The 20,294-nt window shown below is 37.8% G+C and overlaps 2 protein-coding genes and 1 pseudogene across 4 annotated transcripts in view; all 3 read left to right on the top strand.

Annotated features, from left to right (window-relative positions):
* Positions 1–5,170: 5,170 nt before the first annotated feature.
* LOC126761902 (pre-mRNA-processing factor 17-like) lies at positions 5,171–7,543 on the top strand (annotated as a pseudogene).
* Positions 7,544–7,855: 312 nt separating this feature from the next.
* Positions 7,856–10,904, top strand: LOC126761923 (transmembrane protein 181). The gene is made up of 8 exons (XM_050478359.1): positions 7,856–8,936; positions 8,999–9,255; positions 9,346–9,426; positions 9,491–9,590; positions 9,649–9,926; positions 9,995–10,097; positions 10,171–10,395; positions 10,450–10,904. Exons 1-8 carry the CDS (start codon positions 8,492–8,494, stop codon positions 10,581–10,583), a joined length of 1,623 nt encoding a protein of 540 aa, XP_050334316.1. The 5' UTR covers positions 7,856–8,491; the 3' UTR covers positions 10,584–10,904.
* Positions 10,905–11,484: 580 nt separating this feature from the next.
* Positions 11,485–20,294, top strand: part of LOC126761839 (myosin heavy chain 95F) — a 41,938-nt gene continuing 33,128 nt past the window's right edge. For 2 of the 3 annotated variants that reach the window (XM_050478297.1, XM_050478258.1), the window contains exon 1: positions 14,746–14,812. In XM_050478297.1, coding sequence (XP_050334254.1) covers positions 14,761–14,812 — 52 coding nt within the window. In that variant the 5' untranslated portion in view covers positions 14,746–14,760. Of the gene's footprint in view, positions 12,114–14,745; positions 14,813–20,294 lie in introns of those variants that run through there. The other variant, XM_050478307.1, reaches the window with a different exon arrangement.

Below are 20,294 nucleotides of genomic sequence, written 5' to 3'. Positions count from 1 at the left end.
CCCTTTTGATGACGACCATGGCAAACTAAATAAGGACTACGAATTAAGGGCATGCACCTGGAATGTCCGGTCCCTTAATTGGGAAGGTGCCGCTGCCCAGCTGGTTGATGTCCTCGTAAAAACAAAGGCTGACATCACCGCCGTCCAAGAAATGCGATGGACGGGACAAGGACAGAGACGAGTAGGTCCTTGTGACATTTACTACAGTGGCCATATAAAGGAGCGCAAGTTTGGTGTGGGATTCGTGGTGGGAGAGAGACTCCGTCGCCGAGTACTATCATTCACTCCGGTGAATGAACGTCTAGCCACAATCCGCATCAAAGCGAGGTTCTTCAACATATCGCTGATCTGCGCCCACGCTCCGACGGATGAGAAGGACGATGTGACCAAAGATGCCTTTTATGAGTGCTTGGAACGCACTTATGAGAGATGCCCCCGCCACGATGTCAAAATCGTGCTTGGCGACTTCAACGCCAGGGTGGGCAAAGAAGGTATCTTTGGCACTACGGTCGGTAAATTCAGCCTCCACGAGGAAACATCCCCAAATGGGTTGAGGCTGATCGACTTCGCCGGGGCCCGAAATATGGTTATCTGTAGTACTAGATTCCAGCACAAAAAAATTCATCAAGCTACCTGGCTGTCTCCGGATCGAAAAACTACCAACCAGATCGATCATGTTGTGATAGACGGAAGACACGTCTCCAGTGTTTTAGATGTGCGTGCGCTCCGAGGTCCTAACATCGACTCGGACCACTATCTTGTTGCAGCCAAGATTCGCACCCGCCTCTGTGCAGCAAAAAACGCACGCCAACAAACACAAGGAAGGTTCGACGTCGAAAAGCTGCAATCACAACAGACTGCCGAACGATTTTCTACTCGGCTTGCACTCCTGCTCTCTGAGAGCACTCATCAACAACTCGGTATAAGGGAACTGTGGGACGGCATTTCAAACTCCTTACGTACAGCTGCATCCGAAACCCTTGGTTTTCGGAAAGTGCAAAAGAACAACTGGTACGACGAGGAGTGCCGCGCCGCAGCGGAGAGAAAACGGGCTGCCTACCTCGCAACGTTACGATCGACCACAACACGTGCGGGATGGGATAGATACCGAGAATTGAAGAAGGAAGCGAGACGCATCTGCAGACAGAAAAAGAAAGAGGCCGAAATGCGTGAGTATAAAGAGCTTGATAAGCTGGCCGACAGGGGTAATGCTCGAAAATTCTACGAAAAAATGCGGCGGCTTACAGAAGGTTTCAAGACCGGAGCATACTCTTGTAGAACCCCCAAAAGGTGATCTAGTCACTGATGCCCAGAGTATACTTAAATTATGGAGGGAACACTTCTCCAGCCTGCTGAATGGCAGTGAACGCACAACACCAGGAGAAGGAGAACCCGAATCCCCAATCGATGATGATGGAGCAGACGTACCATTACCCGACCATGAAGAAGTTCGAATAGCAATTGCCCGCCTGAAGAACAACAAAGCGGCAGGGGCCGACGGATTGCCGGCCGAGCTATTCAAACACGGCGGCGAACTGATAAGGAGCATGCATCAGCTTCTTTGTAAAATATGGTCGGACGAAAGCATGCCCAACGATTAGAATTTAAGTGTGCTATGCCCAATCCATAAAAAAGGAGACCCCACAATCTGCGCCAACTACCGTGGGATTAGCCTCCTCAACATCGCATATAAGGTTCTATCGAGCGTATTGTGTGAAAGATTAAAGCCCACCGTCAACAAACTGATTGGACCTTATCAGTGTGGCTTCAGACCTGGAAAATCAACAACCGACCAGATATTCACCATGCGCCAAATCTTGGAAAAGACCCGTGAAAGGAGAATCGACACACACCACCTCTTCGTCGATTTCAAAGCTGCTTTCGACAGCACGAAAAGGAGCTGCCTTTATGCCGCGATGTCTGAATTTGGTATCCCCGCAAAACTAATACGGCTGTGTAAACTGACGTTGAACAACACGAAAAGCTCCATCAGGATCGGGAAGGACCTCTCCGAGCCGTTCGATACCAAACGAGGTTTCAGACAAGGCGACTCCCTATCGTGCGACTTCTTCAACCTGCTTCTGGAGAAAATAGTACGAGCTGCAGAACTAAACAGAGAAGGTACCATCTTCTATAAGAGTTTACAGCTGCTGGCGTATGCCGACGATATTGATATCATCGGCCTCAACACCCGCGCCGTTAGTTCTGCTTTCTCCAGGCTGGACAAGGAAGCACAGAAAATGGGTCTGGCAGTGAACGAGGGCAAGACGAAATATCTCCTGTCATCAAACAAACAGTCGTCGCACTCGCGACTTGGCTCTCACGTCACTGTTGACAGTCATAACTTTGAAGTCGTAGATAATTTCGTCTATCTTGGAACCAGCGTAAACACCACCAACAATGTCAGCCTAGAAATCCAACGCAGGATAACTCTTGCCAACAGGTGCTACTTCGGACTGAGTAGGCAATTGAAAAGTAAAGTCCTCTCTCGACGAACAAAAGCCAAACTCTATAAATCGCTCATAATTCCCGTCCTGCTATATGGTGCAGAGGCCTGGACGTTGTCAACAACTGATGAGTCGACGTTGCGAGTTTTCGAGAGAAAAATTCTGCGAAAGATTTATGGTCCTTTGCGCGTTGGCCACGGCGAATATCGCATTCGATGGAACGATGAGCTGTCTAAGAATACGACGACATTGACATAGTTCAGCGACTTAAAAGACAGCGGCTACGCTGGCTAGGTCATGTTGTCCGAATGGACGAAAATACTCCAGCTCTGAAAGTATTCGACGCTGTACCCGCCGGGGGAAGCAGAGGAAGAGGAAGACCTCCACTCCGTTGGAAGGACCAAGTGGAGAACGACCTGGCTACGCTTGGAATATCCAATTGGCGCCACGTAGCGAAAAGGAGAAACGACTGGCGCGCTGTTGTTAACTCGGCTATAATCGCGTAAGCGGTGTCTACGCCAATTAAGAAGAAGAAGAATCCTGGTTGAGTAGTACTCCGCTTAAATGAAAATCATTCCTCTTAACTGTCTATATCTAGCTGCATCTCACGGTTTGTTATTTAAAATACAAAGAACTTATTGTTTTAAGTACACTCGATTAAGTATCCGCACTCGCTTATGTGCCATATTATATTTTTATTTTTAACAAACCACAAAAATCTGTATCTTTGATTATGGCACATTAAAGCTTCGCCATTGGATGCCCGCGTCAACGGAAATTTCGCATGAAGCATTGAATGTACATATTTACATACATTTGTTGCATGTAGACAGATTTACAAATAGTATGGTTCTTTTGTATTTGTTTACATGCAAACATAATTATATATGGGTAATGTGCGACCGCTTGGTCTTCTAACATGATATCGAGTTAAGCTTATTGAATTATATATTTGCAAAGATTTAATGGAATTTATCATAAAATAGCTTAATTTTAAAATATATACTATGTACATACTTATGTATGTGATTTCATAACAAATATATGTACAGTGGCGGACAAAAGTCTACATACACCGCTTGTATTTGTTGTGTAGAAAGTACAATCACTTTTTTGAAAAATGGAGGTACACAGTTTTATTTTAAATCCTTTTATAATGACATATACCAAAAAAAAATCCATTACCTAACTTAATATAAAAAGGTTATGGTGGAAAAACCCAAAAACGTCCTTGACAAAAGTCTACATACAAGACCGGTTTCTTAGCAGGTAGATCGATATTCTGTGTTGCTATAAGGATAAAGTACCGTTTTTTTCCATATTTTTTCCTTTATTATGTAGTCTGATTTGCTGGTATTTAATTTAGTTGTGGTTTAATCACTTAAGCATCAACAATGGCTCCTCGAAAAGAAATTTCTATTGACGTAAGAAACCTTGTTGTACAGCACAGAAATGAGAACAAATCTTATGGCGAAATTTCAAAAATTTTAAATTTAAGTCGTCCAACAGTACAGACCATAGTTAAAAACTATGAAAAAAATGGCTCTGCTACTGCTCTAAAATTAGCCGAAAACATAGCAAGCTCATCAAATAAGTCTGTCCATCCAAGAACAATTCGAAGAGCTCTGAACAATAACGGCTTCCACAGTAGAGCACCTCGTAAAAAGGATCTTATTTCTGAAAAAAATCGTAAACTTCGCTTAGAGTTCGCCAAAGCACATTTGGACAAGAGAATGGATTTTTGGCAAAAAGTTTTGTTTACAGACGAATCGAAGTTTAATATATTCGGCAGCGATGGAAGGGCAAAAGTTTGGAGAAAAAAAAAACTGCACTAAATCCGAAAAATATAGTACCAACAGTAAAGCATGGTGGCGGCAACGTAATGGTTTGGGGAGCTGTTGCGGCATCTGGAGTTGGAAAGCTTGCTTTTATTGAGGGTAATATGGATCGGTTTAAATACAAGGCATTATTGGAAGCTAATCTGAAGCCTTCAGTGGATAGTTTGGAGCTTGGTGCAGGCTGGATCTTTCAACAGGATAACGATCCAAAGCACACGGCCCATATTGTCAAGGATTGGTTGCTTTATCACGCTCCAAAGCAACTACACACACCACCTCAAAGTCCAGATTTGGATGTTATTGAACATGTCTGGGAAATTTTAGAAAGAAAAATTAAAAAAATCAGATTTCCAGTACTCAAAGAACGCAGAATTGACAAATTTAGTAGCTTCGATGCCACGACGGCTTCAGGCTGTTATTGATGCAAACGGTGGACCAACTAATTACTAAAAAATCAGGTTACCTAATGTTAACCACAGAGTTTTCGCTCTAAGATAAGTTATGTATGTACTGTATGTAGACTTTTGTCAATCCTGAATTAACGTTTTTTTTGTCATAGCTTTACTAGTTCATGTTAAAAAATGGATTTTTTTGTTTGTCATGATAAGGAAATATATTTCAAATAAACTGTATCATTAAATTTTCCAATAAACTTTTTTTAAATTTTATTTTTTATTTTTATAAATTATATGCAGCATCGTTTGCGCATAGTAAAAAAGGGAATCTCTAAGTGTACATTCCTTAACATTGGAATTACCATTATTTTTCTCATTTAACACTGAAAATGCTCAATTCTGCTATTTTCGTGTCCCCTGATGTTAAGTGGTGAAACACGCTCATCCAAATCAGTAAATATCCCAAAATTGAAATATCCCTAAATTCTCGACATCGTAAACCTTCTCTATAAATATACGTTCTCTGCCTTCTCTATACGTTCTCTGATATACGTTCTCTGCTGAAGCTTAAAAAATAAATTCAAGTTACTTTGCAACACTGTTTTCCCCGCTTCATATCGTAAATTTTTACAACACTGTAGAAATGTCAGTCGCGTTTACTATATATACCATGGTTGTAAACAGCTAACATTCATTTGTGCTCTTATTATTTTTAGAACGCATTTGATTACAAAGCATTAATATTATTTTTAAAGTGAAAATATATTAAAACGAGCAACATGTTGGGCATCCACAATTATGACAGTTCATCGGAAAGTGATTCTGAAGCAAACGAAGTCACCAAAAAAGTGACAACTAAAGCACAGACTACTGATGCAGTCGCACATTTGAAGCCCGTCGACCCCACACTGTCCATTGCTAAATCCTTCGCCGTTTGCGCAGCTCCTGAAGTTGTGCCGATGAACGCCGTTGATGTATCGCGCACAATTGATCCTACTGTGAAAGAAGTGACATATAATCCAAAATTTGAGGAACTATACGCACCTGTGAAAGGGCCGGAAAATCCAAACTTAACACAACAAATGCAAGCGCCGCGCAACACTCTCTCTGGATATGTGGAAAAGGCGCACATTAATGCATTTGAATTTGAAAATCAGCGACGCACATTCCACACTTATGGTTATGCATTGGATCCCTCAGTCGACGAAGTTGCAGACGGTCAAGGATTTGTCGGTGATTTACAATCGGCATATGATGATGATGGAAAAACTGTGTTTGAATCACCGAAACTGAAAAGGAAACGTAAACAAGATAAAACGACAATCCAGAAGACATTGAAGGTTTCGTTGGTCCTTGGGGTAAATATCAAGATGAACAATCCATAGCACGTCCAAATGACCAAGAAAAAGCAGAACTGGAAGAGATTCTTGCCAAAAGACATAGGCGCAATCGCATTGTTGAAGATAAGCCATTGGAGGAAAAATCTGTTCTTCACAGTAAGTTACTAAAATATTGTTTTAATATTCTTCTTAATTGGCGTAGAAACCGTTGTTTTAATACCTAATTAATTTATTTACAGTCAAGGACGCCTACGATTATCAAGGTCGTTCTTACTTACATGCTCCACATGACTTGGGTATTAACTTGCGTTCAACGTCCGCTCCAAACAAATGTTTCTTACCAAAATCACACATTCACACTTGGACTGGGCACACAAAGGGTATTTCGTCAATTCGGTGGTTCCCTCAAACAGCTCACTTACTGCTTTCGGGCTCAATGGATTGCCGCGTGAAACTGTGGGAAGTGTTCGGCGAGCGACGTTGCATTCGTACATTCTCTGGACATAGGCAGGCGATCAAGGACATAGCTTGGAACAATAAAGGCACCAAATTTCTCTCCGCTTCCTATGATCGTTATATAAAAATGTGGGATGCCGAAACTGGTGAGGTTATATCACGTTTCACAGCTCGCAAGATGCCCTTCTGCGTCAAGTTCCATCCGGACAACAACAAGCAACATCTCTTCGTTGCTGGCACATCTGATAAGAAAATTATTTGCGTAAGTATTTTTTTCACTTCTAAAAATATTTATGTACTAATTTTTAATTTTAATTTGCAGTGGGACACACGCAGCGGAGATATTGTTCAGGAATATGATCGCCACTTGGGTGCAGTAAACACAATTACATTTGTCGATGAAAATCGACGTTTTGTTACTACCTCTGACGACAAATCGATGCGTATTTGGGAATGGGATATACCAGTCGATATGAAGTACATAGCAGATCCCACCATGCATTCCATGCCGGCAGTGACGCTTGCACCAAATGGCAAATGGCTGGCGTGTCAGTCTTTAGATAATAAAATCGTGATATTCTCCGCGTTAAACCGTTTTAAAATGAATCGTAAGAAGACCTTCAGTGGACATATGGTTTCGGGTTACGCCTGTCAGCTAGATTTTTCGCCCGACATGAGTTATTTAGTTAGCGGAGATGGAGACGGTAAATGCTATATATGGGACTGGAAGACAACGAAAATGTACAAGAAATGGCAGGCGCATGAGGGTGTGTGTATAAGCGCAATGTGGCATCCGCATGAAGCAAGCAAAGTAGTAACAGCCGGTTGGGATGGCCTAATCAAGTACTGGGATTAAATGAAGAACTTTGCATAGCAAAATATGTTAAGTAGTGCACACCTCACACAGTTGTAATAGTTTTATATTGACTAATAGAAATAAAAATGTAAAAGTAGTTATATCTCATAACTTAAAATATATTTACTATGAATATTTATTTTAACATAAATGCTAATTTGTTTAGTTAAAAATATACTTGAAAAAAGCTTTTAAAGATTCGTAATATATACATATGTATATTCTTTCTTTAAACGTTTAAAAACGTAATTGTTTTCAGAACATTTGCTTCACTTCGTTGATGCATGAGTCTCTCAATATTTTACTCATTTCAAAAGTTCACTCATATTGAGCATCCTCCAAAACCACTCACTTTCATTATTTGTTTACACAATTTTTACATTTGTTTACAAACAATTCCACCTTCTACGGCAGGACCATGCGCCAATAATCAAAACGCGAAATAACTGATAACAGCGTGACCTGCGCACTGGGGCCCAAACTGCTGTCAAACACTTATAGTTTAACAACTGACACCCCTACAGCTTTATTAAATAAGCAAGTGATACGCCATATGTGCTCTGTCTGCTAAGTGAAAATAATCGATTTTAACAGCCGCGAACCTTTCCATACAAAATAATAGAAATATAATCCAAAATCAAAACTCGAATACTTTCTATTCGAAAATAAGTCAAGAACAAACTTTTGCTGCAGTGCATACAAAGTTTTCATTTCCGACCGTTAAGTGATAAATTGAAAAATGTAGTGACAGCATATGTACTTGCATCGTAGTTCATGGCCGTTTAACAATAGTTGTGATGTGAAAGTGAAAATGAAGTAAACACAGTTATTTTGTTTGAAAGCAGTGCTTGAAAACTACAAATTAAACAAATATTTTCACAGTATACTTATTCCCATTACAAAAGCATCTCATTTCCTCAAGACTCCTCACGTTAGATAACAGCAGTAAAGCGCACTAAACTCCAATTCCCTTCAACAATAATCAAGACAAGCACATCCACCACAGTTAAAACTGTCGACAGCAACAACAATAACACCTTATCCATTACAATCATCGTCCTTTCCCATAACCAAAAATACCTTAGAATAGTATCACTTCCGCTCTAGATAAAAATCGCTATATCAAAAGCACCATCGTCACTCTGTAAGTGCTGTCAGAATGTCCAAACCACCCACAGACACTACGGGTCTGGGCTACTCATACCACTTGCCCTCGGGTGGTTTACTTTTACGACTCAAGAATTCCCTCTCACAATTTAGCGATCTATTCAGTGAGTTCAATAGATATATTGCACCGGCCTACCATCATGACCGATGCGAACGTTCGGTGCATATGCGTCTTTATTCGATGCAAAAACGTGAATTCGTCATGGTCTTTCTCGGATTTCTCATCTGTTTCGGTTTGGCCATTGTAATTGGCCTCACCGGACCACCCATTACTAGTACATCGGAGATCACCGCCAAAAGTATACTGGCGAACACATCGTTGGCTAATAGTAAAACGGTGTTGGCAACAGGGCCGTTTGCGATGAAATCACCACTAATGACCACGTACTCCCAGCAACTGTGGCTGATTGCCAAATTGGTGACGGACAACAATGATGGTGAGTTGTAATGAGATATGGTTCAGGGGTGTACACATGTTTGTTTTATGCATTTTTTGCAGACGAAAAATACGATAAGAGTTTCCAGGTGAGCGTGGCCATTGATGGAATTACGGAACAACACAAACCTTTGAGCATACTCCGCGCCGATTCGGTTCGCAATCGTACTCGACACTTGTCCTGCGTGCTAAACGATTGTGAAGAATTTACGATACTGCATTTGGGTTTTCTTGAATATGCACATTATATAATCACTGTGCGCTTCTATGGATTGGAGACCTTCCACCAGAAGTATAATATACGCAGCATAACATTTTATGTAAGTTTTACTGTTATTGTAATACAATAATTGGAGACTTTGGTATTATTTTCTAATATTATTTTTGTATCTGTATTTACACTTTTACAGTTCAAAACTTATAGTCCCGAGTTTACACAAATCGAGATATGGTTCCGCTTTATATTTCTATTATTTACGTTCATTGTAATTGTAAGTAAATATGGATATAGGTATATTAATATGTTAGCAGTATATAATTCTAATATTTTTATAGTGCTGGTATGCTCACACACTCCGCAAATATCCCATCTATGATTGGTCTATCGAACAGAAATGGATGTCCATACTCCTGCCGCTTCTCTTGTTGTATGACAGTGCGTATAAAGAGAATATAAAAATATGTATCTTTAAATGATCACTTTCTTCTTACAGATCCCTTCTTTCCATCAATTTTCCTAATGAACTCGTGGTTCCCTGGCATGTTGGATGCAATTCTTCAAGCCACATTTCTGTGTTCGCTCCTCATGTTCTGGCTTTGTATATATCATGGCTTGCGGCAGAATGAAAGGCGTTTCGTACGATTCTACTTGCCAAAAATTATTGTTATACTACCAATTTGGCTGTGCGCCATAGTATTGGCCACTTGGGAGAAATGCAACGAGCTACGCGATCCCACCTATAGCCACTTTGTGGACACACGAAATTATAATGTGAGTGACGAGCATGCGAGTATACGTAAATTACTATAAATATGCCAATAATTTATCTATCTTTCTAGGGCTTCAAGTTGTTCTTTTTCATAGCTGGCTGTATGTATATACTGTATTTGGCCTTATTAGTATTACGCGCCTATACTGAGCTCAGGTCGATGCCTTATTTTGGTAAGCACTCTTGAAATATACGGTTGCGATAATTTTAGAGTTGTAAAAGTTTAATTCAACAAAATTTTTCCAGATATGCGCCTGAAATTCTTAACGCTTCTGATGTTATTTGTTATCTCCATTACCATAACGGTAACAACATGTCGCTTTGGCTTCGGTATATTGGAGGATAATTTTGTGGCCACACTTAATACCACCTATCATAGTTCGGCGCAGTTCATGTGCTTTTACGGGCTGTTGAATTTTTACCTATACACCATGGCTTATGTGTATTCCCCTAATGGTCGCTTTTCACAAGGTATGGATACTACAGAAACCAGGACATGCAAAAATTAAACAATGATTTTTTCAGAAATATCTGTAACTAAGGATAATCCTGCATTTTCGATGATAAATGATTCGGATGAGGAGGTTGTATACGGCTCGGAGGATGAGTCACGACGTCCTCTCACTGTGGGCAACAAAAATGATTATGATAGTGATTAAATAGTAAGATAAAGTATATTTATAGGTGGCATATTTTGGAACACAATAATTTTTCTGTAGTGAAATGCTAATGTGTCGTTTTTCTTCATTTCTGATAAGCAAATATTTTTCTAGGACACTTCTATAAGACCTATTTACGCTTCTGTATCTTCTATTTTAATTTGTAATTAAAACCCGTTTTCCATTGTCCTTTTTTAATATTTACTAAATTAGGTAAATTTTGTCCCTCTTTTAATTTATTATTATTTTTTTTTGTTCTGTTTACGAACTTTTAAACGAGATGTATTAATAAAATATTTAATATATGTATATGTACCATAATATATGATTACTCAATTATATGGTAAAGTTCGTCTGACACAAACAATATGCAAATAAAACTACCGTACTTTCTGATATAAAAGGAGCATTTAATATGTATGAGGATTTGTCCCACGCATATTTTATAACAAGGAAATATTTCGAAATTTTTGATGTTGTTTTTGCAGTGGTGGATATTATCAAAATAATATCGTGGAATTTTGGCGAATTGGTCCATGTCCGTTTCTGTTACGTAGACCCGACTGTAATGGAAACGGTTATTCAACGGATGTTGACCAATAGAAATAGTAAGTTAATAAAGAGATTGTTTTGCGTATGGCCATTGTCGAGTCTATCTTATTTTGCAGAGATTTATATATTTATATTTATCTACAACAACAAAATAATTTTATTTAAATATTTGGTAAACTTAAATTCGTGAACATTAATTTATACACAAATAAGAATTTTTCAATGTTGGCAGCTCGGTTACATGTTGCTGAACTTACAGAGTTGCTTCAAACAGTATTAGTAAGTAGCCATTACTTGCCAACATGACAACAGTTTTTGTTTGTTTTCATTTGACACTCGTTCCATTCAGTGTTGTCGGTTTTCCTTCTTGATATACCTTGTATTTATAACTTGTATTTGTCCGCGCAACTTTAAACATAATGCTGCGCGCTGTTTTCAAAATAAAATTGCCTTTTTATTCGCGGTATGTCTTAAACAAATTAAATTAATAAAGTGAAGTTAGCAATAAATAAAAACAGAAAAATAAAGATTTTTCAAAAAAGTGTGCGTGTTTTGCGTAAAGCAACGTCGCTTTATTGAGCGAAATTCTTTATTTAAAAACGTGTATATCACATAGATGTTTTTGCACAAAATTGCTGGCTTAACAAAAAAGATACCAGCTGGATAGCGTTTTTAAGTGTACAAGTTCTCAACTTCAGCTTTTGGGATTGATACCTAATTTATTTTTCTTGTCTATTGTAACATCAAAATTGCACGATCTTCGTTCATTGCTTTCAAAGCGGGTGTGTGTGTGCTTTTCTTTCTGAACTACTTCAGCTCCAATAGATTTTAGTGTAGCAGGTGTTGGAGCCCAGCGTAAACTACGATAGCGCATCAAATTGAAAGGAAAAAAAAACTTTGTGGTGATTACAATAAAACAAAAAAAGCAAAAATAGTAAAACCATAATATTTTACCGCTTAAGCAGCAGATATTAACAGGTAAGCAAATGTAGGAATTTTATGGTTGCGTTTCATAAAACCACAATCACAAAACTTGATCATCAGTGAGGAAACTCAAACGCAATTTTTGAAGCCTTAGTGACTTTAAAGATTTTAGCCAATAACCTTGTTTTTAAAAACTCGTCTTTCAATAGTATAATTTCTTATGAAAATTAAAAAAAATAGTTACTCTTTCGATATTTCGAAATTATCTTGTTGGAAGTGGGAATACAAACCGGTTTTCATTTATTGATTATTTAAGAGTTGTCACCTGCGCCGTCTTAATAACAAGAATTATTTATGGATTGCGATAGCGTTTGGTATATAAACTCGCAGGAATATATAGTTTTTTAAAGTGGTTGATTGCAAATGCCTTTAATTTAATAGATATTTTAACGAGAATCTTCATACTTGCAGCATAAGACATGCTCAAAACATTTCTGGCATTTTTTTTCTGGAAATTTGATTTGAAAGATCAGCAGCAAACAAATTTCGATTGGGTTGTACAAGATTCTACAAATGCTGAATCCTGAGTTAATCGCTAATAATTCATATCCCTATTACAATGTGTTAATTCGTAAAAAAGTTGATGGTTCCGTACTAATGGGAAGTCTTCTAACTTAAGAAGGTATTGTAGTATATAAAAAAAATATCGCACATAGTTTTCATATTTCGGTAATTTAGATATTGAATAGAGTCCCCTAAAAAGATGTTTAAATTTCAAAGAGAATTGATTGACCGCGTGATATTGCATATTAAAAGTTCATAAATATCGCGTTCCTGGATCGCGGTCAATATACATTTTTTTGTATATTGAACCTGTTGCGTGGTTATTTTATCAATTGCCAAAACCTTGGAATTTGGGCTCTAGACTAGAATGCCCATTATTAGTTATAATACTTATTGCTTTATCTTAGTTGGAAATAAAGAGCCAACAACCTGTTCTCTGTGTTTTTATTAAAACGTATTAAGTCACATTGAAAGTCTCTAAACGAATCTACTCTTTCATTTCATTTTTATTTTTTACTAATACCATATTTAAGGGATTTACTTTGGTTCCTAAAACGATGGACAGCGGTGAAACGTGACTTGCTTAATCAAACACTCTGCTATCCAACTTAAATAAAGTAATTTGCGTTTGCATAATCGTCGTCAGTGCATTTCATTCAGTTCGATTAATGGCACGACATGGCAGTAAAGTGTCTGAATCGTTGGCGTCACAACTCAGACTAGAGTCCACAGAAAAATGCAGGCGCACGACACAGACGCGTAATTCTAAAGTCATAGAACTGCACTCACAACAATTCGAGTTGGATTGTCTGCATGCTACGCATTTTAATTTAACGAATTTGTACGCACAGAAATGAAAGCAACAATTAATATAAATTAATTGTGCTGGCCTTTGTGCGTTCTCGCTGGGGTCTATGTGAGCTGGGCTCGAAAGCTAAACGAAACCAAATCCCTCGAAATAAAAATAGATAAAAATGTATCTAAGTGCATGTGTATGTGAGTGAATATTAGTATGCGCGTATGTATGTGCCCGCTGGAGCGTGTTACTTCACAACAATAAACAATGGTGGTTCATCGCCAATGCACTGACAAAACTCGCACTTTTGTAATTCCAATTCGGAAGTGATTCTGCTCCGGTGGAGTGAGTATGCCCAAAATAAACAGTTTTAAATAATGAAGCGTGGGTGTTCAACCACCGTGAATACAAGATCATCTTTCGTACTACGGTCAACAATTTTGCGGGCAAATCGCGTTCCCTTTGTCATCTCTCGCTTGTGTTGGCTTTTGCCTTACTCATGTCGAACCGTAGGTGTGTACCGCGTGAATTACCATTGAACAATTAGCAAAAATAAAAAGTGAAATAATCGAAAATGTGAATGCTAGGAAAGCACATTCAACATAAAACTTTAAAAGGCTGTTGAGTTAGCTTTTTGTTTACTGCCTAAATAGGAGAAAAACGCCGGCCGGCCGGCCGGTTAGTTGCCCATTCGGCTCACCTTTTCTATACTCGGAGTACGTTGACACTTTTCTTAATTCCTCTTTTGGTACCTCTTCGCAAATGGTATGTGCATGCGCATATGGCTTGAGTAAAATTACAGAAAAAGTGTGATTTTTATTGAATAACACGAAACAATGATTCTACACCTTTTCGGCCTAGCGATCACCTCTTTAAACATTGATAAATTTTCCGTTTCCTCTTTAACGTTCCAAGCAATATGGGAGATACATTTTAAACCTAAACAAACGAAATTCAAAGTATCACGATGAGGGTGTTTCTTCTTAACAATATGGTGCATGTAATTTTTGTTTTCCCAAACAGCCCACAACTTTCATTTGGGGTTGTTTCAACTCTGTCAACACCATATCAGCTGTGCTGCGCGTAGTCCGTGTAGTCGCCTTGACAATACAAACTCTGTTTATTCTACTCGAAGCCAAGTATGATGAGTGCTCGTTTATATCGTAAATCCATTTATAGATTGTGTGTGTATACATTGGTTCAGACTCGCGTTGTCCTCATCCATCCAGCAGTGGGAATGGTTATGGTATTGTTTTGTTTTTACTTACTGCTAGTTGTAGTTCAGCGTTTGGTGCATCAACAGTGGCGTCTTGTTTCACAAACTAAAATCTCAGTTTCGAAATGTCACCGGTTTTGCAAAGCGAAAACAAATCAACAAAGGAGTTGGAGAAAAGTGAGCAATTCGTGATTTTTTTATTTATTCTCATTTAACCTCTAAACGTTCTGATTTTGTAAAAAGTCAGCCAATTTGTGTATAATAACAAGAGGTTTGTAGTTTTATATTGAAAACATCGAAGATTGTCATTAAACAGCACGTAGGATTTTGAACTTGAATTCGTCTTCTGTGAGTGTATTCTTGTTACCGTTGACATATACATATGTACATATGTATGTATGTAAAATTTTAAAAATATTTCAATGAAGTACTGTCAACGATTTAGAAATGATTGATTTGTGATCTTACCTGATTTACGACGACTTTTGACTTTTTAAAACTAAAGACTATAGAGTCATCAAGGATTTGGCCTTACGAGCCACAATAAGACCCTTCTATTCGCATTTTGAGAAAAAGATACTTCAAACCGCCGAAAATTGCTTCAAAAATTGATCGATTTTGTTGCGATTCAGCAGCACTTTGCAGATTAAAACTCGGTATATGAGTTTTTTTATGTCAACTGGTTTGAGATCCAAATTACAATAACGGAATCACACGTTATTGGCTCTTCTAATATCAGGAATATAAAGACTATTCACAGTAGCTTGTGTTTTCGCCTTTATCTAACCAAAACTGTCCTCTTGTTAGTGTCCATCTTTGAGCTCAAGTTTTTTGTAGTACAAAATCTTATAGCGATCGATCGCATATACGAGTAGCAGATAGAGATTATTAAAGTTATAAATATATTGGAAAAATAGTGAATTTATTTTTACTAAAGCTTATATGTACATATATTTGTAACTTTATATTTCATTTTGTTTATAAATATTAACATTCGCTTTAATTAAAATTTAAATGTGTGTTATATAATATTTGTTATTCAGTTATTATAGATTTTCTCTGCAATTGCATATTTGTAATCCTCGTCTTTTTTGTAGTTTTTGGATTATTTTCTTATTCCAAAACAGTAATTAATCATCAAATTGTTTAAACATTGGCAGACTATCTTTCATAACATATTCACATTGTTTGCAGACATGCCAGTTGTGTGAATGAATGAGCTTTCAAGCGTGAAATACTTGTATATGAATGAGTATATGCTTGAATACATCGCATTTAGCCAACTCGCATCGCCATTGAGTCAGTAGGTTGGTTGATAATCCCCACACATATCTATTAGTACGATTTTGTGAATTTATTTAAAAAACCATTTACCCACTTTCAACAAAAGGTTCGCTTACAAATTGGCTTTGAAAACTATTTATCATTTCGGCGTGCAGCTAAATACAAAAGCAAATACGCAGACCTAGTATTAGGTAATACAAATATGGCAAGACAAAATTAATGCTGCGCCGTCGAATTGCAAAAACTTGAACTTGACAATCAAACAGCTTTGATATTTGCTAAAATTGTTGGCTCTTTTGTCCCCCTTTCCAATTAACGAAATCACTTTTGACACGCGTTCGTTTTGACAAAATGTTGCTCTTTCTTACAAACTCTTTTAATGAGTGCTGTCGGTATGTTTTCCTATGCGCAAACCTTGGTGCTGTGTTCGTTTCACATATTTTTTAATAGTTTGTAATTAAATTGTGTATTTTTGGTGTGTATTTGTATCATTAGCATGTGTTTGTTTGTTTGTAGCAATCGAACCTCTACTTCGGCGAATCAATTAGTGATCGTGCAATTATTCGCAAAACAAAGCGACAGCGTCCATCGCAACTTGCAATATAAAAGGCAATTGAAGAATGTGATTACATAAATGTGAATGTGTGGGTGTTTGTCTTAACTAACAACATTCCTTTTCGCGGTAGTGATTTTCATCGCCGCATTTCCACCTTATTCGTCATGACAACCGTACCGCCCGCCCCTATTGGGGAACTAAACAAAATGTTGAAGGCGTCATAGTGTGAAGGGCAAACACGTGCCTAAGTTAAGTGCATGAAAATGAATGAACGACCTTCCACGTTTTGAATTTTCGATTTTTATACCCTGAAAAGAGGTACATAAAGTTGGCCTCGATGTTTGTAACTCCCAAAAGGAAACGTCAGAGACCCTAAAATGTAGATTTATAAATGATCAGCTTGACGAGCTGAGTCGATTTAGCCATGTTCGCCCGTCCGTATTTCCGTATATGTGCGAGCTAGTCCCTCAGTTTTTGAGATATCACTCTGAAATTTTGCATCTGCACTTTTCTCAGCAAGAAGCTGCTTATTTGTCGGAACGGCCGATATCGGACCACTATAGCCTATAGCTATCATACAGATTAAACGATCGAAATCAAGTGCTTGTATGGAAAGCTTTTTTATTTGAGGAGATAAATTCATGAAATTTTGAATACTTCATAAGACAATGATGCAATCTCTGAAGAAATTGTTCAGATCGAGTCACTATAGCATAAAGCTGCCATACCAACTGACAGGTCAAAGTTCTTGTAAAGATTATTTTGTATTTATGAAGGGTATTATTGCTTCGGTGCAACGAATTACGTTTTTTCTTGTTTATGTATGCTTTGTGAATTCCGTTTCTTATTATTTCAAATTTCGTCGCTAATTTCTACTCTCTATTTTGCCTCTATTGATTTCCAGTAATTACATGTACATATACTTTTCTTACCACCTACGCTGTGGCACGTTTTTAGGTATTTTGCTGTAGATTTGCCACCACTTCGTGTTCGTCTGTGTTTTGTCGTTTTGTGAGATTTGCTTTTTTAGTAACTTAATTGAAATTTTAAATAATTCTGAGAACTTCAAAACAGAAACTCTCTCGCTGGTTGGCATTGCTAATATAATATATGTATGTACATATGTTACCGCTATCTAAAAATATTTAAGACATATGGGTTTGATGAGTCTAAGCCGAATGTCACGAAGTCAACACTCCGTTCCCACTACAGTCGGGACTACCCTACGAAACCGTACGGATTTTTAGCCAGCCAAAGGCTGTCAACTCGACAACATTCTTCAAAATTATAATATTTGTGAAATGTTTTCTGTGTTCCAACAACAACAACGAAGTCAATCTTCTCGATTACGTTGTTTTGCATCCGATTACTCTCTAACAAATAACAAATAAATAATTAGTTTCTAATTAATAATTTATTTTGCTAGTATTTTAAGCTGTTGTTGTTGTGAAAACAAAATTGAGTCCACTTTAGCTGTTTTCTATTAAAGTGTACCAATGATCTGTTTTGGCACAAATATCCCGATTGCATTTTCTAACCGAATATCTTCATAATTACTCTGTTTTTGAAAAAACCAGTCTGTGTTCAGTTCGCAGCGTTCTTCTGCTTAGGTAATTTAATTAAAAGCCAACGTTTCAACATATGTATATGTACATACGTTTGTATGTGTGTGCGCATACATATTTCGCATTTTTAAAATAAAGCTAGAATGGCTGAAAGCATACGTTAAATGTTGTTTGCTGCTTTTGGCCATTCTCCGATTGTTGATGCAGTCGCACCATTTCTGAGCGGGTTTGAGCAAGTGGGCCGCAACCTACCACTTTTGCACAATCACTACAACATAGCGGCGGATTTACGTGTTGCTCGTCCACTGACGTACTTGTGCTTGAAAGAAGGTTTGCCACTTTGCTTGTGCGTCGAAGATCTGTTGGTCAAGAAGCTCCTCGCCAAAGCGATACTCGTTCTCGTTTCAATATCAAGTTCAACCAGTTCGACATCAGCAGTATCGACACATCGCCCAAGTCTTTAACGGTGCATTGGCAGTCAAGAAGCGCAAGCAACAAATATTGCGCGCGAGTCGGTATGCTTCTTAACTTGTCTCTTGCCTTTTGTCTTTTGTTTTGTGTGCTAATTGTAGTATTCTCCTCTTACACGGATTTTCTACTTTGCGGCAACTTTTACAAGGCTATGAACGCAACGGCGGCACAAAAATACGTAAGTACTTACATATGTATATACACATAACCGGTTCGACACGTTTTGCGCTGACGAACGAGTGTAACTTATCGGCGACCATCCATTGCCCGTCCGCCCAGTAATCACCCAACTTGGTAATGTCTGTTGGCCAGAGATTCTATCTATCGCCTTGACTTTCGTTGGTGCTGCAACATTGTATTCACCTTTCTGAGTCTCTGCCAACAACAATGTTAATAAATGGCAAAAACGCTAAAGTCAATTCTACACGCCAGTAACGAGTGGTCCAAATGCTTGTTACCAGTTTTCCAGCCTATTTTATACTCAAGTTGACTGATATCCATAATTTTTTGAGAGTCAATCGATCAAACTATGCTTCTATAAAATTGATTCTGAAATTTGAATATAACGGTATGTTCTTATATCCGAGGGTCTAAGCCGTTATAGATCACAATTCGAACCGCGACTCTTTGTAAATTCATGAGATTCTTTGATAGTTTCTTTAGTGTCCATTTTATACGAACGCCGCAGACGTAGGCGAAAAGTCTTGTCCAGCCAACAGGCTTCTAGTCCTAGAATTTTCGGTGAAACTTAATTTGAGAAAGAGGAACTAAAACCACCCTGCAGATACCATGGACACCCAACTACACTTTTTACCTTTTTCCATTTAATGCTACTCTTTCTTTTGCCCATAAAATGTCGAAGAGCTGTTTACGTCTTTAAAGTCATGACAAAGCTCAGTTAGGTAGTCAATATTCTTATTTTTTTCTTACTGCAAGAAAGTTATTTATTTATTTACGTCAAGTATTTGCAAATGCTTCACCGGAAAAAGTTGTAGATAATTACGCTTTCTGTGACATCATGGCCAATACATAGCAGCTCCCTGTAACGGTGACAGGCAGTTATGGAGACAGGTTTATGAGCGAAATGTTAGTTTTTCTTATGCAGTTACTTTTTATCGTGTTCTCAAGACACATTGTTGCTTATTATTTTTCCAAGCTGAAAAAATGTGCATATTTACTACATACATACATATATATGTACAAACTATTTACTCCATTACTATGGCAGCTGAACTGCATCGCTTGGCATTTCTTCAAGTAATTAACAAGCGCCAAATATTATTCAGTTAAATGGACTTGATTCAATCACGTGCTGAAAGTTGGCATTCATTGACCTGTTGCATTAAAGAATCTGATGGTTTTGAACTAGGCACTTTAATGATGACATTCTAGTATGGAATTCCAAACGTTTTAAGAAGTTATATTCACTTGAAAGTTATAAAAGAATGCGTTTTTTAATTATGCACATTTACAGAATTTAATGTCCCTAACAGATCGGCAATTAATTTTGAAATTTTTCGAATTCTCTTGGTCCCGTAGCCGATCTCCAGGAAGACCTACCAAAAAAGTTGTCTGGCGGCGAGAAAGACTTCTGTTTTAAATTATTGCATATCCAAAACCAAAGCAAAAATATTTTTAGAATAGATGAATGGAAGGAACACTCATTTTACAAAATGTCCTCATCCCAAAACAAACTTGGTTTTTGTGAATTTTTTAATTAAACAATTTGGGATTATAAAGTAAATTTTAATTTTTTAATCCCGATGCTGGGATTAGAAATAAG

This window comes from Bactrocera neohumeralis, chromosome 2 (genome assembly GCF_024586455.1).
Source record: "Bactrocera neohumeralis isolate Rockhampton chromosome 2, APGP_CSIRO_Bneo_wtdbg2-racon-allhic-juicebox.fasta_v2, whole genome shotgun sequence".
NCBI lineage: Eukaryota > Metazoa > Arthropoda > Insecta > Diptera > Tephritidae > Bactrocera > Bactrocera neohumeralis.
The sequence above is the reverse complement of the archived record's forward strand: the minus strand, read 5'-3'. Positions and strand labels throughout refer to the sequence as shown.